This window comes from Humulus lupulus, chromosome 5 (assembly GCF_963169125.1).
Source record: "Humulus lupulus chromosome 5, drHumLupu1.1, whole genome shotgun sequence".
NCBI classification, from domain to species: Eukaryota; Viridiplantae; Streptophyta; class Magnoliopsida; order Rosales; family Cannabaceae; genus Humulus; species Humulus lupulus.
Window position 1 is genome coordinate 144075711 of NC_084797.1, and position 25547 is coordinate 144101257.

The 25547-nt window shown below is 35.2% G+C and overlaps 2 protein-coding genes across 4 annotated transcripts in view; one reads left to right on the forward strand and one right to left on the reverse strand.

Moving 5' to 3' along the window:
• Nucleotides 1–25547, reverse strand: part of LOC133777716 (DNA (cytosine-5)-methyltransferase CMT2) — a 65300-nt gene that overhangs the window by 22098 nt on the left and 17655 nt on the right. For all 3 annotated transcript variants that reach the window (XR_009868783.1, XR_009868784.1, XM_062217430.1), the window contains exons 9-19: nucleotides 5968–6143; nucleotides 5808–5873; nucleotides 5489–5719; nucleotides 3208–3266; nucleotides 3060–3126; nucleotides 2634–2963; nucleotides 2258–2326; nucleotides 2094–2180; nucleotides 1930–2017; nucleotides 1351–1469; nucleotides 1155–1259 (exon numbers count right to left, since the gene is read on the reverse strand). Coding sequence is in view for 1 of the 3 variants with exons in the window: in XM_062217430.1 (XP_062073414.1) it covers nucleotides 1155–1259; nucleotides 1351–1469; nucleotides 1930–2017; nucleotides 2094–2180; nucleotides 2258–2326; nucleotides 2634–2963; nucleotides 3060–3126; nucleotides 3208–3266; nucleotides 5489–5719; nucleotides 5808–5873; nucleotides 5968–6143 (1397 nt within the window). In the remaining 2 variants the exon portion in view is untranslated. The remainder of the gene's footprint in view (nucleotides 1–1154; nucleotides 1260–1350; nucleotides 1470–1929; nucleotides 2018–2093; nucleotides 2181–2257; nucleotides 2327–2633; nucleotides 2964–3059; nucleotides 3127–3207; nucleotides 3267–5488; nucleotides 5720–5807; nucleotides 5874–5967; nucleotides 6144–25547) is intronic.
• LOC133777717 (uncharacterized) lies at nucleotides 18114–20167 on the forward strand. The gene is made up of 2 exons (XM_062217431.1): nucleotides 18114–18488; nucleotides 18815–20167. The coding sequence occupies exons 1-2, from the start codon at nucleotides 18161–18163 to the stop codon at nucleotides 18847–18849; spliced, it is 363 nt and encodes a 120-aa protein (XP_062073415.1). The 5' UTR covers nucleotides 18114–18160; the 3' UTR covers nucleotides 18850–20167.

Below are 25547 nucleotides of genomic sequence, written 5' to 3' on the forward strand. Positions count from 1 at the left end.
AGGGGGTGCTTGTTGTGGGGTTTTGCTTGTGTTAACCACGGTATTCCTCCGCCATAAGTGAGGGCTCTCAATCTTATTGGGAGGGGGTCAGTCTAACTTTGACCTCTGTCTCTTTTTACTTCCCCAATAGAATAATGAATAATGACAGTAACTGGTTATATCATATCAGGTGGACTAGTTCCTCATACAAATTTCAACTTTTTATTCTTATTATAAGCGTAATAAATATCCACTGATAATTTACTTCACATCACTTTAGAAGAAGTTCATAAAACTTGGTGATTATGAGAGAAAATTAGAGCATGTTTGACATTGTTTTCTGTTTTTGTTTTCAAAATTGTGTTTTCAGAAATGACAACAGAAAACCGCTTTTGTAGTTTTCAAAAAACAACAGATGTTTGATTAATATTTTTTAAAAATAATTTTTTAGATTAATTTTTTTTAAAAAAATCTTAAATAAAAATTAATAAATATATTTATAAAGAAAAAAATCTTTTAAAAGTTTGTAATAAATAATGAGATAAAGTAATGTGAAAGAAAAAGTGATAAAAATAAGAAAATAGAAAGTAAGGAGTGAAATTTTGAGAAAGAGAGAAATTGATGCAAGAAAAAAAATGAGAGAAACTGGCGAGATAGAAGAAATGAGGATATAGAAAGTTATGAGAGAGGAAATAAGGAGATAATAAGTGATGAGAGAGAAAGTGATGTAAAATAATAATAATTAAAAAGGTTATGTGAGAAAAAAAATTGACAAAAAAAATTTGAGAACAACTAAAAATAATTTTTTGTTGTTCTCAAAATTTTCTGTTTTTTGTAACACCCCTACTTTGTTTTCAGAAAACAAATTTTAGGTTTTAAAAACAAAAAACAGTATTTTAGTTGAGAAGCCAAACACCCTCTTATATTTTTTTAGATGGCTTTTTGTTTTCTACTTTGGTTAAGGGAATGGAGCTTTTTTGTTGTAATCATTTCTATTGGAACCGTGATTTTGGTGTGATTCACTCACACCTTCCTTGTATTACTTTCTCTGTGATACAAGTTTTCTTCAAAAAGAAAAAAAATGGAAAATGTTAAAACTTGTGTTTTTAAGTGAAGACTTGACTAGAACAACAGAATTTGAATATCCTTTTGGGAGAAAAATGTGACACACTCACCAATGGCTTTCCAGATGGCAGCAATAAAATCTTTTCCTTTGGGTCACGTCGAGCAACATTATCCCCTCCAACAACTACACCTGGAAGGTCCCGAAAATTTGCCCCCTGATAATTAATACAAATCGGGAGTAAACAAAAAGGTCAAAAGCTTAGAACTGATGAAGGATACGTCCATACAAGTGTGTATTCAGCCAACCTTTTTCTTTGGAATTTTACAAACTCGTAAGTAATCATCTTCAAACAAGGGGAGAGGTCGATGATCATAAAGTGAACATTTTGTTTTTGTGGTGCCATTTAATGCAGAGCCATCCATCTCTATAGAGAGAAAAAGGCAACAGAGGAAAACGGAAATCATTCAAACAAATGTGAATGTGTAAGCTCAAAAAGTTCAGATGCTTTATTATCATATCTAGTACTAAAATTAAAATAAACAAATTCAGATTCTTTTTCAAAATAATCATGTAAATTTACAAAATAAGCATGTAATCAGATCTACGAAATCAAAAAAAATTGAAATCTTCTTTGCATTTGCATTATTAACTGCTGACAATACAGGCATATAAACTAGATCAACAAACAAATGGTGAAAATTTTAAGAAAGCTATGATTGTCGTGGTATTGTCCAGAGGAGTTCTTGCGGCAATAAAATATTTAAAGAGTAAATAAAATCCAAAAAGATTTTACTCCAGAAAATATGTTACATTCATAATCAGGTATAGCCACACCAGAAACAAAGTACCTCCACACTGAACAGTAAAAAAATTGCTGGCATTACCTAGTTTTGTCGACCTTATGTATCTTTGGAATTCTGTTTCAGGAGGCATATGATATGTAATTTTTTCACGAGTTTCATCGTTCGTAACCTACAAGATCAAATTCATTAGAGTTGAGTTATGGTTGTAATAAAGAGTCCAATCAAACCAAGGTATAAGATTTTACAGGAGGAAGGTCAGAGATGGCATCTTGAAGAACAAGAGCCTTTTGTAGCTCACGAGGTTGGTCTTCATCGTAAGCAACAGTATTGCGCTGCACATAAAGGTTGAACATCATTTGAAAAAAAAAAATTACAATATAAATATTCCATGGGAACTCGTAATCAGTACCTCAAACTCAGACGGAGGCCAATATCTAATAATTACATCATGTGTTGGAAGCGGAAACTGAGGTAGATTCTGTAAGAATAAAAGAGAAGATAAATAGGAGAACAGAAAAGCACGAGCATATTCCTGGTCACAACATGGAGATGAAATTACTCATAGCTAAGAAGGATTTGGTGGAGCTTGATTCATATTACGTGGAACTTCCAACTCACTTTTAATCTATAATATGTACAATTCTTATTCTTTAATGATCTGTAACTAGGATTTGCCATACAAATTTTCTAACTTTTACCAATAAATCTATACAATAAAAGAGAAAATTCACTTTTGAAACTATTACATCAAAGTCCAAAACTACACTTGAATTGAAATAATTAACCTCGTGAGGAAGAGCACCCCACAGGAAGACACGCAGCCGAAATTGTGGAAGACCATAACAGCCTGCAGCAATTATTCCAAGCCTTGCTTGGTAATTCATGTGTACCAAACGACTCAATGCATATCTTCCAAGAGAAGCCTTGTCAAATCTCAAAATGTCTACAACATTTTCCATCAGCACATATTTTGGTTTTAAAAAGTGTACAATGTCCATGAAGACTATTATTTGGCGGTTTCTTTCATCATCCAAAGGAGAATCAACATTTCTAAAGCGATTATATCCACTAATTCCCTGGCAAGGTGGACCACCACAAATAACATCAACACCTGCCTGAAATAATTGTTTGTCAGGATTATAATGAAGGAACAAACAAAAATATATATGGTACAATCCCAGCTAGTCAAAATCAGTCAGGAAAAAAAATACCGGGAGTGGCAAGATCTTCTTTTTCATCCCATCTTTTACAAATCCCTCTATGCTTTCTTGGCAATTACTGAGAATATACACGAGATAATAATGATGCGTTAAGTTAAACACAAATCTTTAATCATAGCAGCACGTGTAGTGATACTACCTCAAGTCTTCAACTGGTTCCCATGTATCTTCACTGGTATTATAACCCTTCCAATGCACCTAAAGAAACAGCTATAAGTACAAATTTATATTCACCATGACCAGACTACAATATAAAAACCATATTTAATTAATATAATTTAGAATTTAGCATCCCAAATACTTGGCAAGGAGAAGAATCTTGAACAAGCCCATTTACCACTCTCACTCCAGGCCCAACAATGGTTTTACTGAAAGCTTTGTGAGTCAATTTATGAAAGAACAAGTCATGAAGAAGTTGCATAAAAAGTTCTCAATTATTTAAAATGAGACATAGTAAGGGTTTCTTTTCGAGATAGAGGAGAGTTCACCCAACAAAGGCTTTGCTAAAACTTTCGTGAGAATTTATGAAAGATCCTAAGGAAGTTCATCAAGAAGTTGTATATAGAATTCTCAAATAATTAATGACACGTAGCAAGGGTTTCATATCCCGATTGAGGAGAGTCTATCACCGACCTAATACAGGCTACTGCACTGTGTAGAGAAACTTAGTGACATGGTGAAGTAAGAAACTGTCACATCTTTATACTTTTATATATATATATATATACTAGTTGCAAGTCATGTGCAATGTACATTTGCTTAATTTTATTTAAAAAAATTATTAATTATATTTAAGTTTTTATGATTGTTATATAAATTTTAAATAAAGAAATAATGTTATATATATATATAAATATAAAAATGATGTAAATATATTAAAAGAAAAATTAAACCTAAACATTGTTTATGGTTTTTTCTAAAAAAAAAAAATAAATGATAACATTTCAGATCATAAACTACACTATTTAATGTATAAAACATTCATGGTATTATTCAAATTACACATTTATAATTGGAGAAGAAACTTGTTTATTCTTGATAGAAAATAAATGTTATTTTAATTTTTTATGTAGTTACACAGTCATACTATCTGTACACATACGACACCTATATATAATGTATTTATAATATTTGTTGTTATTTAATATGAATATATATTTAGTTGAATTACACTAAGTAATAAAAAAAATATGTTTTCCTTATAAATATAAATAATAAAAATTATGATAATGTATTATATATTATTATAATAATGATATTTTATAATATTTGAATTTATATCAATATAATTATTAAATATTTAATCTTGTATTAAATATTATTATAATAATGATATTTTATAATATTTGAATTTATATTAATATAATTATTAAATATTTAGCTTTGTATTAAATATTATTATAATAATGATATTTTATAATATTTGATTTTATATTAATATAACTAATAAATATTTATTTTTAACAACTTTTAAAGGTATATTTTGTTAAATATTTATAATATTCTGTTAATATAACAAAAAAACCGTCAAAATCCATAACTTTTGTTATTTACACACTTTTCTATCTTTTTAGATAAAAGATATATATTTAATAACAATTCTTTTATATATATATATATAATATTGTTTATTTATTTAAAATTTATATGGCAATCATAAAAACTTAATAAATATATTTTAAAAAAAAAAAACTAAACAAATGTGCCCACATTTGTTGCACCTAGTATATATATATTAATAGAAATACAGCAAATAAAAGAAAAAACGATTATGTTAATAAAAGATGATAGGATATCATCTGTATAACAGCCCAGACAGCCACAGAAAGGCTGCTCATTCTAAGGCATCTTATAACATGAAGCGTAAAACATAAGCACCAACACAAACTATCAAATTACAACCACAAGTACCAATCACTAAGAAGCACTGGGAAAGAGTATTCCACGTGCAGTACAAAAGCTTGTGTCTCTATTTTGTTGCTTCTTTTTTTTTTGAAAAAGAGACAGAGGTCAAAGAAGGCCGACCTCCTCCCAATTAAATTGAGAGCCCTCACTTATGGCGGAGGAAAACCGTGGTTACAAAAAGGAAAAAAAAAAAATGGAAAAGACCACAACAACCCCACCCCAAAAAGTTAAATCCAAAAATTTCCCCAATCCCTAGAAAGAACAGAGAAAGGGACCCCAGCAAAACATTTGTTTCTAGAAAGAACAGAGAAAAAGAAACATTTGTTGCTTCTAAAATGTAATACAATCATTTATTGCACCAAACGGGTAATTACTTTGCAAGCAAAGACTACTTATTAAATTGAAAGAATAGCCACATGACTACTTATTACTAAGACTACGTCACACATAAATTTATATTAGAGATATCATGCACAATATAAGACCAAGGGAAAGATAAATAGTTTATTCTTTACCTTAAAGTTCAGACCACGCTTGCCTGTGTTATTGGGATCACCATAACAGATATCAACTAAACTAGAAACTTCAAATTCCTCAGTTGAATTCTCATGATCATCCTCAACTGCTGTTGAGGCCTTTGACCTTGATGGACGAGTTCTTTCAACACTACTGGACCTATATCGTTTGCACAACTTCTCCCATTCCCTCAGTAAATCAAGGAAATCCTCAGCAGCTTCATTTCTGACCTACAAAATTTTCCCTAGAGGTGCTTAGTAGAATCTTTAAAGTTTTGGAACTTCACAATTGATCAAATTAGAAATAAGGTATACACACATTTGTCTCTGGATGGTTTAACTCTAAGCTTTCACATGCAGGCTTATGACAGTCGACAGCCCATCTCTGTTACAAATTATAGAAAGAGAAAAAAAAATCTAGGGTATTAAATATATTTGAGGCAGCGAATGTGTAGAAAAGTCTAAAATCTATTAAATACCGTCACAATTTTAACATTAGAAGCTTTAGCACCAAGGCACAATCCAGTTGACATCCCACCACAACCACTATAAAGATCTAAAAGAGTCAACTCCGCTTGGTAAGTTTTTGTGTCTGTTGTAGGGACTGATTCGCTTCCACAAGGTGATGCAAAGTAATGGTTCTTTACAGAGTTGTCTGAAGCAAAATAGACAATTAGGAATATCAATTACTTTGAGCATTCAGCAGAAAAAGGAGACTGGTTTGTTACATTTTATTAGACCTTTGACATCCACAAACAATTCAACCGAAAAATATGGCACCTGTCTTGGAATGCAACTTTTTAGTAGCATTCCACAAATCTTTTTTTTACTTACTTAAAAAAATGAGAAGCAAAACTGAGAAACAAAAATTACAACAAAGATAAGGACATAAGGTTTCCTCAAGAATAGCCAATACAAACTAAGGCCAAAAATGAAACTAAGCAGTAAGTGCTTGATAGAGTCTTGAGTACAACTCAGAAAATAGGTAGAAGATGAGCAGGAAATCTTATTGTTCAGTAGAAAAAATAAGAACAAAGTACAACCCAAGTTTTTTTAGAAAGCTTGGAAACTCCACAGAGAACTTTTCCTAAAATCATCAATACAATCTGAATGAATCTTCTCCTAATGCTCAGGCTACTATTTGTAGGCTAGACCAACATTCCAACAAACTAACCCTCCAATAGGAATCAAAAGAAAACACTAACCCGTTAAAATAGACTAACTTAGCCAATGAGATTCATAAAATATTACACATCAGCAGAGAATAAAATACAATTCTGCCACTCCTAGATAAGCCTTACTTTATTGCCTTGACCGCCTAGAATAAATAAACCTGACCCGGGGTCTAACAGTGCTGCTAAACAAATTTACTTTCTTAGAAATCAATGTATACATACTACACAATAACAAGTAGAGAACCATTATTTATAACTTCATGAATCCTAGGAACTTGGATAGAAAATTTATTGAAAATTATAGACACACACACACACTTTTTAAGGGATAAGATGTCTAAAACCATCAGCATTATACTTCTTGTCTAAAACCATCAGCATTATACTTTAAAGTACCCATCCACATCCCACTAGTTTACTTCAATTTGGTGGTTCAAGTTCAACAACCAATCCCATGTTCTATTTTTTCAAGGACATCCATCTCAAACTTCATAGCTTCCCTCCATAACTTATGGCCTAAGGTTTCATAAACTGTTGTTGGTAGGTGATTAGGTAAACTAGGAAGCTTTGATGTTATTAGATGATGCATCAAGTGTTGTTTGGCCAGTCCATAGTCTTTCCTTTTGACTGTCATTTTGCTGAGTTGTTATTTCCTTCGTTGATTTATGTTTTTAAATGAATAAACATGTAAATTTTGAAGTTTTGATATTGCCCATTCGGGCTTTAACACTTTGTTGATCTGCTGGTTTTAGCAGCAATTTTTTTGGAGATAGAATATTGATAAGTACTGAATTTGTCTAATTTTAATTCATTATTTTTCTATGATTATGTACTTGATTATTTATTTCTATATGTTTAATTAGTTTATTTTGTGTTTTTAGGATTTTCAAGACATTTGGATGAAAACGAATGCATTTGGGATGTTTAACAAGCAATGGTTAAGTTTGGAATTATAAGTCTGAAACTTTACACTTGATTTTGATAATTTTCCAATACTCTTTTGGAACTATACCTAGAAATACAAGTTTTAGATCTTTTTCTTAGTTTTTCATAGCTTTTTGATTCGTCCAATTCCGAGTTATATCGAGGAAGTTATGCTTAAAATATTTTCAGTCACTGCAGCAAAAGAAAACCGAAAAACGGGAAAAATTGCTACGGCCGCGGCCAACCTTATTTCAGGCTGCGGTCTAGTGGACAGAATGTAGTGGCCGCGGCCAGCAATGTCCCAAGCCGCGGCCAGAGCCCGGTTTTCTGGAAAATACATTTTCTAGTAGCTATGGCGCCAAGAAACACTAGCCGTGGCCGGCGATCGATTTTTCTTTAAATTTCAATTTTTAAATGTAATTTTTGGTGGGCTATAAAAGGGACTAGGGTTAACTTTGAATACAACTTTGGATTGCGAATTTTAGAGGCTAGAGCAGCAGAGGAGGAGAAAAGACATCATCATCTATATTCTTTGTAGATTTTTGAATAATGGCTGGAAATAATTTTATTCATCAAAGAATTACATATTAATAGGCAGATTACAAAGCTATACAATTAACCTAGGTCAACTAATCTCCTAAAAATCAGGAATATACAATATATTAGGATATAAGATTATTCTGTTTCCCTAAATAATTGATACAAAATAAATATAAAATATTTACATAATTCTACACTCCCCCTCAAGTTGGGTAATGTATATCAAACATTCCCAGCTTGCACACTAATTCATCAAAGACAGTTCTGGGAAGGGCTTTGGTAAGAACATCGGCTATTTGAAGTCTTGATGGAGTATAGATAGTTTGAATTGTGGCACTCTCAATCTTCTCAGTGATGAAGTGTCGATCTATCTCAATATGTTTTGTCCTGTCATGATGAACAGGATTTTTAGCGATACTAATAGCAGCCTAATTATCACAAAGCATTTTAATGGACTCTCCTGCAAATAGTCGTAGTTCACTCAGTAATCGTTTTAGCCAAATCCCTTCACAAACACCTAGAGCAAAAGCTCTAAATTCTGCTTCAGCTGAACTTCTGGAAACCACTGATTGTTTCTTACTTCTCCAAGTCACTAGATTACCCCAAACATAAGAACAAAATCCTGAAGTACTCCTCCTATCTGTTACGTCTCCTGCCCAGTCTGCATCAGTGTAGACTTTGATCTCTCTGCTATCACTTTTCTTGAATAGAAGACCTTTCCCAGGATTCATCTTGAGGTATCTTAAGATTCTAGTAACAGCTTCCATGTGTTCTTCAGTAGGATTGTTCATGTATTGACTGACAACACTAACTGAAAAACCAATGTCAGGTCTCGTACGAGATAGGTAGATCAGGCGTCCAACTAACCTTTGATATCTCCCCCTGTCTACTGGTGTCATGTCCTTTCCTGAACCCATTTTCTTGTTGGAATCCATTGGAGTTGGGGCAGGTTTGCATCCAAGCATTCCTGTTTCCTTCAATAAGTCTAGAACGTACTTACGTTGAGAAACAAATATGCCATGTCTTGATCGAGCAATTTCCATGCCAAGAAAATATCTAAGATAACCAAGATCTTTAATCTCGAATTCCTTAGATAAGAACTCTTTCAATCTCTCCATTTCCTCGTTGTAGTCACCTGTAAGTATTATGTCATCCACATAGACAATTAGGATAGCTATCCTTTTATCTGACGAGAATCTAACAAACAAAGTGTGATCTACTTGACACTGAGTATACCCATTCTGTATGATTGCTTTAGTGAATCTACCAAACCATGCCCGTGGAGATTGTTTAAGACCGTACAAAGATTTCTTCAGTTTGCACACTTTGTTCAGATTTGAGGAGTTCTCGAAGCCTGGCGGAATGTCCATATAAACTTCTTCTTCAAAGTCGCCGTTTAGGAATGCATTTTTCACATCAAGTTGATGGAGGGGCCAATCTTTATTTGCAGCAAAGGATAATAGAACACGTACAGTGTTAAGCTTGGCAACAGGCGCAAACGTTTCTTGATAATCGATTCCGTAAGACTGAGTGAAGCCTTTAGCAACAAGGCGAGCTTTAAACCTCTCAACGCTCCCATCTGCTTTATGTTTAACGGTAAAGACCCACTTGCAACCCACGGATCTCTTCCCAGGTGGTAGACTTGTGATTGTCCAAGTATTGTTTTTCAACAAAGCACTAATCTCATTTGCTACAGCCTCTTTCCATCGAGAACCAGTCAGAGCCTCTTGAATTGTTTGAGGAATCTGTATGTTATCAATAACAGAGACAAATGCCTGATAGGATGGTGATAATGCTTTGTAAGATACAAAATTACCAATTGGATGCTCTGTACATGCGCGAACTCCCTTCCTCAATGCAATCGGCAAATCTAAATCATCATTTATTTGCACAACCTTATCATGGTTAGAGTTACTTAAACCTGAATGAGTTTCTGGAGAATGAGGATCCGGTTCCGATGCATGGTGGTCCTCCAGATGTGTTGTGTGCTCTATATCTTTACCAAAGTTTTTCCTTCTCGTATAGACACGAATTTCTGGTTCTTGACAAGGTGCAAGAGCCATGGGTGGACTTGGACAATTTTCAATGATTTGGGAACCCATGAGTTTAGAGGAAGATGAAACTTGATTTTCTATGACTTGAGAGTCGGAAGAATCCTCATGGTGAACACTAGGAGATGAAGTATTATTAATACTCGGAATAGTGTCCCAAAGATGAGATTCACCTGCATTCTCCCCCTGAATCTCAGATTTGTAGTAAGCATGATTTTCAAAAAAGGTGACATCCATAGTGTTATACATTTTCCGAGTTATAGGTGAATAACATTTATAACCCTTTTGATGAGAGGAATAACCAAGAAAAATGCATTTGATAGATTTAGGGTCTAGCTTACTACGATTTTGAGAATGAAGATGAACGAAGGCAGTGCAGCCAAAGATCTTAGGATCAAGAAGACTAATGAATTTTGTATGAGGGAATTCTCTCAAAACCGTGTGACATGGAGTTTGAAAGTTGAGTACTCGAGACGGCATTCGGTTGATTAGATAGGTGGCTGTAAGAACAGCTTCACCCCAGAAATGTTTGGGGACCTGAGTAGAAAACATGAGAGAACGAGCAACTTCTAAAATATGTCTATTTTTCCGTTCAGCAACCCCATTTTGTTGAGGAGTATCAACACAAGAGCTTAAGTGTAAAATGCCTTGTTGTGTGAGATAAGGATCGAGGATAGAATTGAAGAAATCTTTGGCATTGTCGGTCTTGAGGATTTGAATTTTAGTAAGAAACTGAGTTTGAATCATAGAATGAAAAGTTTTAAAAATTTCACTTACTTCTGATTTTGATTTCATGAGAAACACCCAAGTTAATCTAGTATGATCATCGATAAAAGATACAAACCATCTATGTCCAGTTATATTGTTTACGCATGAGGGACCCCACACATCACTATGGATCAATGAAAAAGGTTTGGAAGATTTATATGGTATTCTAGAATAGGTATTTCGAGTGTGTTTTGCAAATTGACAGATTTCACAACAAAAAAGTTTCGGATTTTTATTAGTAAATAAAGATGGAAACATTTTTGACAAATATAGAAAATTTGGATGACCAAGACGATAGTGCCACAACATAATATCACTATCTTTATTTGAAATAGACTGATTATTTAAAGAAAACAAACTGAATTTCGGAGCTATCCAAACGGATGGAGTGTAATCTTGTAGGATATAGAGCCCAGAACACATCTTAGCACTGCCAATCATCTTCCCCGAATCCAATTCCTGAAACACACACAAATTCGAGTAAAACTTAGTCACACAGTTTAGGTCACGAGTAAATTTACTAATAGACAGTAAATTACAATCCAGTTTAGGCACATAGAGAACAGAAGTGAGAGTTAGGTTCTGATTTATGTTGACTGAACCCAAACCCTCAACCTTAGAGAACGTGCCATCTGCAATTTTCACTGTATGATGCTCTGGACTTGTGTGAAATTCAGAAAAAATATTTGCATCTCCTGTCATATGATCTGATGCCCCCGAATCAAGAATCCAAGGGTTAGTAGTTCTTTTATTGACAATAAAAGCTACTGAAAGGTTACCTTTCATGGCCAAATGTCCTGTACCAGGTGTAGTATCAGGCTTTGCAGTGATGTGTGACTGACTTAGGAGTTTCTGAAGTGCCTCTAGCTGCGCTTTAGTGAATGGGTGATGAATCAGATGTGTCCCCATTTCCTATAACAGCAGCAGTATTTAGAGTGGCAGCGACGTTCCCGTGACTCTCTTTGTCTTTCCATGATTTCGGCTTCCAATCGGCAGGCTTTCCATGAAGTTTCCAGCAAGTTTCTCTTAAATGCCCAGGTTTGCGACAGTGATCACACCATGGTCGGCCCTTCTGCTGTCCTCTTGCAGCAAGAGCAGAGGACTCTTGAGTAGAAGGAAGAGGAGAAGCGCCCATCATGACCTTCTTTTTGCTTTCTTCATGTCGAACCTCTGAGAATGCTTCTTTGACGGTTGGAAGTGGCTTGATACTCATGATCCTACTCCTGACAGCATCAAGTTCCTTGTTGAGACCATGAAGAAATTTGAAAGTTCTCCTTTTCTCTACAATACTCCTGTATAGAGCAGTATCATCTGCACACTACCAAGAATAAGTTTCAAATAAATCTAATTGATGCCAAAAACGAGTAAGAGTGTTAAAATATTGTGTGACTGTAGTATCTTCTTGGCGGAGATCATAAAGAGCAGCTTCAATCTCAAATACTTTTGATGTATTATCAGAACTAGAATAAGAGTCTTTGACAGCATCCCAAAGTTCCTTGGCTGTCGAATATAAAAGAAAATTTTCTCCTATATCATTATTCATTGAACTAACCAGCCAAGATTTGATCATGTGGTTATCTGTTTTCCAATTTTTATACTTTGGATCGTCTGGTTTTGGAGTCTCAATCTCCCCTGTGAGATATTCTTCCTTCCCCTTTCCACCGATATACATCATTACTGACTGTGACCACTGAAGATAATTATGGCCATTGAACTTGTGGCTGGTGACCAGAGAAACAGCATCATTACTGTGAGATGAAGAACCTATTGATGCATGTGGATTAGAGAGGGTTGATGGATAGGAGGATGCGTCTGAGTTTAGGCTTTCTTTTCCAGTAGCCATGAAGAATGTGATGCGTTGAAAAGATGAGAAGGGCTGGTACGATTTTAGGGGCTGGTGCGTTTAGGGCAGAGAAGAAAAGAAAAAAAAAATACGATTAGGGCATAGAATTTTCAACGTGCTCTGATACCATGTAGATTTTTGAATAATGGCTGGAAATAATTTTATTCATCAAAGAATTACATATTAATAGGCAGATTACAAAGCTATACAATTAACCTAGGTCAACTAATCTCCTAAAAATCAGGGATATACAATATATTAGGATATAAGATTATTCTGTTTCCCTAAATAATTGATACAAAATAAATATAAAATATTTACATAATTCTACATTCTTCAATCTAGTTTTTCTTTCTTCTCAAAACTTTTTTATTTTCATTGAATATTTATGTTTATGAATATGAATATGCTTATGGAGTAGTTTTCTTTATAGTTGAGGGTTATTTCAAAACCCTAGACATGAGATCTTGAATGCATTGATGAATTTTATTCCTTTTATTCCCTTATATTAAATTGTTTCTATTTTTCTAATTGAATGTTATGAATCTTGTGAGATCTTGTTAGGTGGCCAACTAATTAGGGTTTTTCATTATTCTACTATCATCTTAGAATTTCTATTCACCTAATAGTTTAGGATTCCAAGTAGAGTGATAAATTGCAATTAGAGTATTGTGACGGGTATTTTGATTGTGATGAAAAATAGAACCTAGGTTAAATAAATTGTATGAGTAATGAATTTGTTACTTAGATTAACATGTTTCCACAAAGTGTAATAGTTTTACTAGGTTAAATAGGTCGCATGCTGAATAAGTTTATTGCTGGATAAAATGGTTAATTAAGAGCACTTAGCTTTAATTAATTATAACAGGAGAACTGGGATAATTGACTGCTTAAGTGTTATCTGCGGTGTTAATAGTTTAATTGGGTATAGGGAATATTATTCGTCATTGTTGATAGATTGATTATTGAAGATGGAGAATAATTATTGATTATTTCTTTAATATCGTTATATCCTTAGTTATTTAATCTTTGATATTTATTTCATTTTATGTTTTCAGCTATTAAAACTAAAACCCCTTTCTAATTTCAGTTTAGTTATTAATTTGAATAATAATTTGATCAGTCCTTATGGGTTCGACCCCTATTTACCGCTATACTGAAGTAGCTAATGTAAGTGAATAAAAGAAAATATATTTAAATTTGATACGAAATACAACACGCATCAAATATATATGTTGTAAATGTTTGGAGTTATAGAGCACGCTGCCCTTTTTCAATCGAGAAATCATTCTATGCAATGACTGTTTTCAGCATTAGATTACCTCTGATTATTCTATTCAATGACTGTTTTCATCATTCTCACACCTTTCCAAATAGCTATAGTAAGATCACAATTATCTATAGGATCAAGAACAACGACACCACCTTCATAAGCTTTTCAATGTCAGAACTTCACATTAATACCTTCTTTTATATAAATTCCAAAGTGTAGCACTCTGACATTTGTATTTTTTTCCCAGAACTTGGAGTGACTGGATATGTTTGATTACAAAAAGGTGGCTCATTTGGTGACAGTGGTGGTAAATGCTGAGACCAAATTTAATATAATAAATTTAAAGTTACTTACCAGTCAAAATGATTCTCTTAGGTGTATTCTTTTGGTAACCTTCCGTCTTTCCTTTACTCAATTTTTTCGTCCCATGTTTTTGTGTATTTTCTTTGCCTTTATACCCGCTTCTTTCTTCCTTACACCTGTCCTCCCCATTTGAGTTAGGTGTCATTCTAACAATATTAGTTTTTCCAAGTTTTTACTTTTTTATTTTGGAAAGAGGAAGCACAGGTTTATAAAGAAAAAAACAAGCGAGAAAGGGTTATAGATCTTTCTTTCCCCAAAGAAAAGAGAGACGGGACAAGCTTTTATTAGAGTGGAAGACGACCTGGAATTAGGGATTAATTCACGACGACCTGGAGGAAACTTCATGGATGTACCCAGTTATGCAGCGCTTCATAGAAGAGCATTTCTTTCAACACTGCATCTATCAAAAATGTGCTCTGCTCAGTTTGCATGTTGTTTCATCCGTTCATCTTTTGCTTCAAACTCACCCTTCAATTGCTGCACAACTAGCTGAGAATCAAACTGAATCCTTAAGCATGAAATCCCAAATTCCTTGGCTAATCGAACGCCGTGATTAATGCTTCATCTCAACATCATTATTTGAAACTTTAAACCCTAGTTGCAGCGCCTGTTCTAACATCTCCCACCCGGAGCAGCCAATACTATTCCCATTCCTCCTCCTCGAGCGTTTAAAGACCCATCTATTTTCAGTGTCCATTCTTCTCTCTCCTTGCCTTTCGCAATAACAAGATAGTGCTCTTATGTCACCACGAAGTATTTGGCAACAATTTCCAAAAATTCATTGTCCAACCAAAGTTTAAATTTATGCAACAATCATATGAACCCAGTTAAGTTTTCCAGATCAAACTATCGTTTTAAGCTCATGGATTCAGCATACTTTCAACATCCTTCGTGCATGTATGAATTCTTGTGCAACTCCTAGTCATTTTTAGCTTTTTCTCTCTCTTTATTAAATGCGTTTATTTCCCATTAAAAGAAAAACCAATACTGTTCAAACATAGTTTATATATTTTAATACTCAATTTCCTACGTTTACCTTTTCACATGCAATATATATCTTGATAATGCTCCTATCGCCTTGGGGAAAGGTGTACGAGAACATACAAAGCATCCAATCTATAATTTTGTATTTTATGATGTGGGTTGTCTCCAGAATTCAAGGCATTTATCACTAATCTGTATAGACTATAAAAGGAGTACCATGTATTATTCGAAACATACAATTTCATTCCTATTCAATCATTATGGTGTCAGAGTCGTAAGGTTCTTCTTCCTTTTTTCCGACGCCCTACTATTCTTCGTATCCAGCGGTGATGGCCGAATCAATCATATTCCCACAGCTGACGAAGCCTCCTCTACTAGCTCTGGTCAAACCCAGTCCAACAGGTCTTTTGGCACTCTCCAAAACTCAGACATCAACTCTCAGACTCAATCCAGCAGCTCCATTGGACACTCTACAGCCATGACACTGGTTCCCTGCACATCACGGCACACAAGCTTGAAGGCCAGAATTATTTACGATGGGCACAATCTGCTATAAGCTATGGCAAGCTGAGAACTCCATTATCCTTGTTTGGTTTATTAATTCGATGGATCCAAAAATCAACCACAGGTACTTGTTCTTCAAAACGGCTAAGGAAGTCTGGGATGTTGCTCGGAGTATGTATTTTAATCTCAAAAATGCTTCTCAAAGCTTTAAAATCCGCACAAAACTTAGAAATAAAACAAGGTAATCAGACTATTACCCAATATTTTTTGGACTTACAAGACTTGTGGCAGAAACTCGAATTTTATCTCGAAATCACACCTCTGTGCATCAACTGTAGTGTAACACAAAGACTACAACTTGAAAAGGAACGAGTATTCGAGTTCCTTACTAGGTTAAACATCAACCTTGATGAAGTGCAAGGATGCCTGGTTAGTCGCCCACCGTTTCCTGATACCGAGGAGGCCTTCTCTGAAGTTCGTCATGAAGAAGCACGCCACCACGTTATGCTTACTGATTCTAAGCTTCAGAATTCTCAACCATTGGAAAGTTCTGCCCTAGTTTCAAACTGGCCTAATCCTCAGTCAAATAACAGGTGTAATCCTGAGTCTTGACCAAACCGAAAAGGTAAAAGACCTTGGTGTTATCACTGTCAGCGTCATGTCACTCCCGATCCACTTGTTGGGAAGTTCATGGAAAGCCAGCCAAGTGGACTTCTCGGCGCCAAAATGACAGAAAAGCATATCAAACTCAGGTTCATTGTAATTCTGATATACCAACAAATACCACCTCACCTTCATTCAGTAAAGAGCAAATTGAACATTTATATAAACTTCTAGCCTCATGCTTTGTTGCACACTATGGTAATTTCTACTTTTCTTTAACCTCTCTAAAAAAATTTCAAACATCATGGATAATCGATTCATCATATGACAGGTTTATTTCAGTTGTTTGATTCATATATTCCATGTTCTAATAAATGTTGTGTTAAGATTGTTGATGGTACGCTATCTTCCATTGAAGGTATAGGCACCATTAGATTATTTACTGATCCAATCCTTAAATTTGTCCTTCATGTTACATCTTTAACGCGCAATCTTATTTATGTTAGCAAATTGACTTCTGATAATCATTGTATTGCTAAATTTGTGTCCAATTCCTGTCAATTTCAGGAACTATCATCAGGGAGGATGATTGGTAGAGCTAGGATTCATGGACTTTACCTCTTTCAAAATCAGCATTTAATAAATAACCAACCTAGTTTATCTAGTTTGGTATCCAGTTCTATTTCTGTTTTAGCGAAAAAATTAAAAAGTAATTAGTCTTAGGTTGTTTTCTTAGAAATAGGAATTAGTTGTTAGTTCCTATTTTTATGGCTTTTATATTACAGATCTGTTAGGTGATGTAATCTATAAATATGCCGATTGGCACATTAATATATATACAGATAATTATTCTCCTAAACTACACTACATGGTATCAGAGCCAAATAAACCCTAGAACCCTAGAAAACCCTAGATCGACTAAAGCTTCTTTCTTCAATGGTTGATATAGCCGAAGGTTCTACCAGAGAAAACCCAAGTACTACCCCAACCTAGAAAAATACCACCACACCTGTTCAACAGGCTGCTGCCATTGATGTTGTTCATTCATCTATGCAAATTACTATGCATAGATTGAATGGACAGAATTATTTAGAATGGTTACAATCTGTCAAGCTTGTTGTTGATGGCCGAGGGAAGCTTGGATTTCTCACTGGAGAGAAGAAGCCAAAGATGGATGATGCTGGTTATGGGGTGTGGAGATCAGAAAACTCACTGGTCACGGCATGGCTGCTCAAATCTATGGATACTTCGATTGCAAAGCCTCACATGTTTATGACTACAGCCAAGGAGGTATGGGACTCAGTGCGCGACACTTATTCTGATTTAGAGAATTATTCTCAAATATTTGAGCTAAAGGCTCGGCTATGGCAATCCAAGCAAGGACAGCGTAGTGTCACAAGCTATTATAATGAGATGGTGGCTTGGTGGCAAGAACTGAACCAATACAATGATGACATTTGGGAAAGTCAGGCTGATTTGCTCCAACACAAGAACCGTGAAGAAAGTGACCGTGTATACATGCTCCTTGCTGGAATTAACCAAAATATGGATGAGGTAAAAGGGAGGATTCTTGGTCGCAGACCATTACCATCAATCAGAGAGGTTTTCTCTGAAATACGGGTGGAGGAGAGTTGCCGAAAAGTCATGTCCAGCAATGAATCATCATCTGTATCAGGTAATGAAGTTTTAGCTTTATTTGTTAAAGAAACTAAGACTAATAATGATAATAAAAAGAAGTCATGGTGTGATTTTTGCAAGAAGCATTGGCACACACGAGATACTTGCTGGAAAATACATGGAAAACCACCTCGAGGAAAGCCCACCCGACCTGGAGCACTGCAATCCGTGGCTGATTCTGCTTCAGAACCGAGTGTCACCTCAGGGCAGTCTCCATTCACCAAGGAACAAGTTGAGCAACTGTTGAATCTGTTACATTCTAAATCCAAACCTTCATGTTCCCCTGTTCAGCATGGTAATCCTAGTCTCTTATCTTCTTCTCTTATTTGTATTCAATCTAAAACCTCTTGGATCATTGATTCAGGAGCATCTAATCACATGACCAGCTGTTCTAGTTTTTTCTTCTCATATAAACCTTGTGCAAAAAATAATAAAATCCGTATAGCAGATGGTTCATTTTCTGCTATTGCTGGTGTAGGAGATGTAAAACTCTCCGATACACTAACTTTGTCTAATGTTCTTCACGTTCCTAAACTGTCTTGCAATCTCATCTCTATTAGTAAACTAACCTTTACACTAAATTGCACTGCAAATTTTTTTTCTTCTCATTGTGTCTTTCAGAATTCGGTCTTGGAGACGATGATTGGCAGTGCTAGGGAGTGTGGTGACATTTACATTCTAGATGAGGGAACGTTAGTGAATAAAGAGACTCAACAAAGTTCTTGTCTTCAAGTTGCATCTGATTTCCAAGATGATGAGATTTATTTATGGCACTTTAGATTGGGACATGCAAATTTTCATTATTTAAAACATTTGTTTCCTGTTTTGTTTAAAAATAAAAATCCCTCTTCTTATCAATGTGAAATCTGTGTTTTATCTAAGCATCATAGGACTACTTATTCTCCACGTGTGTATACACCTTCACAACCATTTTCTCTTGTGCATAGTGACTCGTGGGGGCCATCAAGGGTCTCTACATGTAATGGTAAACGCTAGTTTATGACTCTTATTGATGATCACACTAGGGTGAGTTGGGTTATCTGCTGAAAGAGAAATCTGAAGTAGAAAGTGTTTTCAAAAAATTTTATAACATGATTCAAAATCAATTTCAAACGAGTATAAAGATTTTACAAAGTGATAATGGGCAAGAATATTTTGCACAAGTTTTAGGTACATTTTTTGCTAAAAAAGGGATTGTTCAACAAAGTTCATGCAATGACACTCCTCAACAAAATGGCATTGCTGAAAGGAAAAATAGGCACCTTCTTGAGATAAGTCGTGCTTTACTTTTTTCAAATAATGTACCTAAATATCTTTGGGGGATTCTATCTTACATGCTACCTATTTGATCAATAGAATTCCTTCTAAACTTTTAAACTTCAAAACACCTATTTCTGTACTTCAAATATGTTTTCCAAACTCTCGTTTATTTTATGAAATGTCTATAAAAATATTTGGTTGCACTGTTTTTATTAAGAATCTGAATAGGGCTGCTAGTAAACTTGATCCCAAAGCGAAAAAGTGTGTTTTCATTGGTATTGCTCCCAACCAAAAAGGATACAAGTGTTTTGATCCTATTCTGAAATAAATCTTTATCACTATGGATGTTAAATTTTTTGAAAATATTCCGTTTTTTAATCCTAATCTTCAAGGGGAGAATCAAGGAAAAACTAAAGATTTGAATTTTAAAATTACCAATAATAGATTTAATCCACACCATAATCTCAGGAATATTGCTAGTAATTTTTGTGATCCTTCATTAGACCTAGATTTTCTAGGATATGACTTAGGGCACGAAAATATAAGGCAAGTTGGAGAGGTTCATGAGAAGGAAAATCAGCAAGAAAATGGGAAATCTCATAAATGTTGAGAATATTGAAAATATTGAAAGTGCTGAAAATATTGTGCCACATGATAATTCTCAGCAGCTTGATGAACAAGGGTGCAACCTGAACAGAGGTAAATATGGTCAGGTATATGCACGAAAATTCCCTCATCGAAGAGCTGAAGCCACAACATCACCAACCCCCTGCCAAACATCTGAACTGATACCAGAAACTGAGTCAGGTAACAATTCTAATCCTGTTTTTTCTGATCAAATTTCTTCTGATTCTATTCCTGAAATAGACCTTCCAATAGCTATAAGAAAAGGCAAGCGATCTTGTGTCAAATCTCCTATATCTCAGTTTGTTTCTACCTCAAAACTCTCATCCTCTTTTGTCACTTTTACCAATAGTGTTTCAAGTGTTCAGATTCCAAATAATATACAGCAAGCTTTACTTGTTCCGGAGTGGAAGGAGGCTGTTTTTGAGGAGATGAGGGCTCTTGAGAAGAATCAAACAAGGAAGCTTGAAGAACTTCCTAAGGGAACTCCAACCGTGAGCGGGTCTTTACACCAAAATTTAACAGTGATGGGACTCTAGAAAGACGCAAAGCTCGGCTGGTGGCCAAAGGATTTACACAAACTTATGGTATTGACTATACCGAGATGTTTGCTCCAGTTGCCAAGCTAAATACTGTTTGAATTTTGTTGTCTGTTGCAGCCAATTTGGACTAGCATTTACGACAGCTCGACGTGAAAAATGCTTTCTTGAATGGAAGATTGGAAGTAGTAGTGTATATGCTTCCTCCACCAGGTTTTGAGAACAAATTTGGCACAAAAGTGTGTAAGCTGGAAAAGGCTCTTTACGAGTTAAAACAATCACCAAGAGCGTGGTTTGAGAGGTTTACTCAAGTGGTAAAAAAACAAGGCTACTCTCAAGCACAATCTGATCATACTTTGTTCACTCGTCATTCGAACAATGGAAAAATTGCAGTTCTAATTGTCTATGTTGATGATATTCTCCTCACAGGGGATGACCTAGAAGAATTAGAAGCAATGAAAAACAAACTCTCCAAGGCGTTTGAGATAAAAGATCTAGGAGAGATGAAATATTTTTTGGCTATGGAAGTGACACGGTCCAAACAAGGGATTGTTATTTCCCAACGGAAATATCTTCTTGATCAGTTAAAAGATTCAGGAACGAGTGAGTGTTGTCCAATAGACACTCCTATTGATCCGAACAAGAAGCTTGGTGAAATTCACCAAGGAAGATTAGTAGATGTGGAACACTATCAAAGACTTGTTGGGAGGCTTATCTACCTATCTCACACTCGACCTGATATTGCTTTCGCTGTGAGTATGGTAAGTCAGTTCATGCATCGCCCTTACAAGGAACATCTTGAAGCTGCTTATCGCATTTTAAGGTATCTAAAAGGTAGTCCTGGTAAAGGTCTTCTCTTCAAGAAGAATAATAACAGAAGAGTTGAAGCATTTATTGTTGCTGATTGGGCAGGTTCGATCACAGATAGGAAGTCTACTTCGGGATATTGGACATTTGTTTGGGGAAATTTAGTGACTTGAGAAGCAAGAAACAAAGTGTGGTTGCAAGGAGTAGTGCAGAAGCAGAATATACAGCTATGGCTAACGGAATATGTGAGATTTTGTAGATAAACCGTGTGCTTAAAGAGGTGAAGCTACAAGTTAGTATGCCTATGAAGTTGTTTTGCGACAACAAGGCTGCCATAAGTATTGCACATAATCCTGTGCAACACGACCGGACCAAACATATAGAAATTGATCGACACTTTATAAAAGAGAATCTGGAAGCAGGAATAATTTGTATACCATTTGTAAGATCTGAAGATCAGATTGCAGACATTCTTACAAAATGATTATTTAAACCTATTTTTGATTTACTTGTAAACAAGTTGGGTATGTTTGATATTTACATACCAACTTGAGGGGGAGTGTAAGTTACCGTGAAAAAATTAGAAAGTAATTAGTCTTAGGTTGTTTCCTTAGAAATAGGAATTAGTTGTTGTTAGTTCCTATTTTTATGGCTTTTATATTTCAAATCTGTTAGGTGATGTAATCTATAAATATGTCGATTGGCACATTAATATATATACAGATGATTATTCTCCTAAACTACAGTTTCAAATTCTAGCACCTTAAGACATTTGTTTCCATCATTATTTATCAATAAAAAATTTCTTTCTTTACAATGTGATATTTGCCAACTTGCTAAACATACACGAGTTTCTTTTTCCCAAAAATCTTATACACTGACCAGCCATTTCTCCCTAATCCACAGTGACAAATGGGGATACTCAAAAGTTACTACTTCTCAAGGTAAATGCTAGTTCATAATGTTTTTTTTTTTTAAAAAGAGACGGAGGTCAATGACTGACCTCCTCTCAATAACATTGAGAACCCTCGCTTATGGCGGAGGAATACCGTGGTAACAAAAATATAAGACAAGGCCTAGAAAACCCACAACGACCCCCACTCCCCATAAGTTGTTATAGCTACAAACTAACCCACTCCCTACAAAGACCCTGAAAAGCAACCCCCTCAAAGCCTCTTGATCTATCAACCCAAGTGGCAACTCAGAACTTGATCTTATCCCAGAGAACCTCCACTGTACAATAAGTGTCTTCAAAAATCCTGCTATTTCTCTCCAACCAAATTGCCCAAAAAGTTACCAACACAGTACTCTTCACACACGTATCACTTGGGTTTACCTTCTTCGGCACAAATCTGAAACATGTCAGGTTTTTAAAATTTTCACCATATGATTCAAACACAATACCAGACACCCATTCGTATACTACGAACAGATAATGGCACCGAATATTTCAATTACTTTTAGGTCCCTACCTACCACAAAATGGCATTATCCATCAAAGCTCATGTGTTGATACTCCTCAACAAAGGGTCTTGCTGGAAAAAAAAAAATTGTCATCTATTAGAAGTAGCTCAAGCTCTCATGTTTACCGTGAATGTTTTTAAGTACCTTTGGGGCTATGCCATCCTAACAGCCACCTACCTCATTAATCTCCTACCTAGCCGCCCACTTCAGTTTAAGACACCTTACTCCATTCTTCATACTTCCTACCCTCATATTTCCACAAACACTCTTCTTGTCAAGACATTTGGCTTGCAGCATTTATTCATGTTCATACTCGAGGTCATTATAAACTTGACCCTCGAGCCATTAAGACAATCTTCCTTGGTTATTCTCCCACTCAAAAAGGCTATCGGTGCTATTGTCCTCTTACGAAGAAGATATATGTCTCAAGTGATGTTAGTTTCTTTGAAAACACTCCTTATTTCTCTCCCACCTCGCTTAAGGGGGAGAACAACATTCATCAAGAGCAAGAAGCTCAGTGGTCGTGGGGGTTAGAACTACTCGTAAATCAACCTTCCATAATTCCATCTCTTCCCATAACTTCATCTCTTCAAAATGATTCAGTTGTTCCTAATTCTACTCAAAATACGACTGATCGTAAGTCAAATGATATCACCCCATCTAAGGCGGACATGAAACGGAAACAAGTCTTCCCAAGCAAAACCAACAACGAGTTGCGTGTCTATTCTATAAGACATACATCCCAAAGAAATAATCAAATCATGAATCCTTATCACAGTCAAGAAACCAATCCGGTGGTAGAACCTCCATCTTCAAATATGTCAGGTAATCATCATTCAAACACTGATTCCAAACTAAATGTTTCTATAGCATTAAAGAAAGGAACTAGATCTTGCATTCAACATCCTATCTCCAAGTTATCTCTTATTTTACACCTCAAGTTTGTCAGATATTATTATTCCTAGAATGTTGAAGAAGCTCTTAATATTCCTGAATGGAAAGCAGCCATACTTGAAGAGATGAAAGCACTTAAATAGAATGATATTTGGAAGTTGGTGGAATTACCACATGATAAAAGTGTTATAGGGTGCAAATGGGTGTTTACTGTCAAGTAGAATGCTAATGGTTCTACCGAGCAATACAAAGCACGGTTGATAGCAATAGGGTTTACACTGAGACCTTTGCCCCTGTTGTCAAGCTCAATGCCATCAGAGTCCTACTCCCACTAGCAGTGAACCTGGATTGGGAATTACATCAGCTAGATGTAAAAAATGCATTTCTGAATAGTGAATTTGAAGAGGAATTCTACATGAGTCGACCTCCAGGCTTTGAAGAAACTCCTAGTGCAAAGATTGTCTACAAACTCAACAAGTCACACTATGGCTTAAAACAATCTCTTCGAACATGGTTTGATTGTTTTTCAAAGGTAGTCAAGAGTCTTGGGTACGCACAAGGCCAAACCAATCATACACTATTCTCTAAGCAATCAGGAAAAGAAAAAAAGACTATCCTGATTGTGTATGTCGACGACATAATTGTCACTGGAAATAATACTAAGGAGATGAATCTAATCAAAGAAATGATGGCAAAGGAGTTCGAGATCAAGGGCCTTGGGGCACTAAAATACTTTGAGTATGGAAATTGCTAGAAACAAAAGAGGTATTGCTGTAACACAGAGAAAATACACTTTTGATCTCTTAAAGGAAATCGAGATGCTAGGTAGCAAGCCTAGAAAAACCCCAACTGAACTCAGAGACAAGACTAAAATGTTTGAAGGAGATCCAATTGACAAGGGAAGATACCAGCAGTTGGTAGAGAAGCTTATCTATCTCTCACATACTAGACCAAACATTGCCTCTGCTGTGAGTCTAGTAAGTCAGTTTATGCATGATCCCTGTCAAAGTCATCTCAATGTTGTGTATAGAATCTTGAGGTATCTAAAGCAAACACCAACTAATGGACTATTTTTCAAGAAAACGAATGAACGAAATGTTGAAGTGTTTATGGATGTTGACTGGGCCAGACCAATTGATGACAAAAAAATCCACATCTGGCTATTGTACCCTACTATGGGGTAACTTGGTAACATGGTTGACTAAAATGCAAATAGTTGTTGCAAGAAGCAGTGCAGAAGCATAATACAGAGCTATGGCCCACGGAGTATGCGAAGCAATTTGGATAAAATGACTTTTGGAAGAATTAAAGGACGAATACGAAGCTCCCATTCAACTTTATTGTGACAACAAGTTCACCATCAACATAGACCTCATACATCGTTACAGAATCAAGCATGTAGAAGTGGATCACTACTTTATTAAAGAAAAAATTGATGGAGTTATCAATATTAAAATGTGCACACTAATCAATAGCTGGCTAATATACTAACCAAGAGACTGCCTGAACAAGAACTCGATTTCCTTACAAACAAGCTTGGACTCATCAACATCTATAGTCAAGCTTGAGAGGGAGTGTTGACAAATAGAAAATCAAATCACAAAACAATTTGATATTAGTTGTAGCAAACTGTTGTATATATTTTCCATATTTATAGGATTATATTTTTTAGCATTTATGTAGATTATTCTGTATAAACTCTATAGGAGTACCATGTATGATTCGAAATATACAATTTCTTTTTTGTTTTTCTTTTTTTTTTTTGA

Bases quoted from the DNA above. Each gene is read 5' to 3' on its own strand.
- LOC133777717 (XM_062217431.1), top strand. From the start codon at position 18,161: ATGTCCAGCAATGAATCATCATCTGTATCAGGTAATGAAGTTTTAGCT. The intron at 18,489-18,814 runs GTAATCCTAGTC...TGTGTCTTTCAG, and splicing joins ATGTTCCCCTGTTCAGCATG to AATTCGGTCTTGGAGACGAT.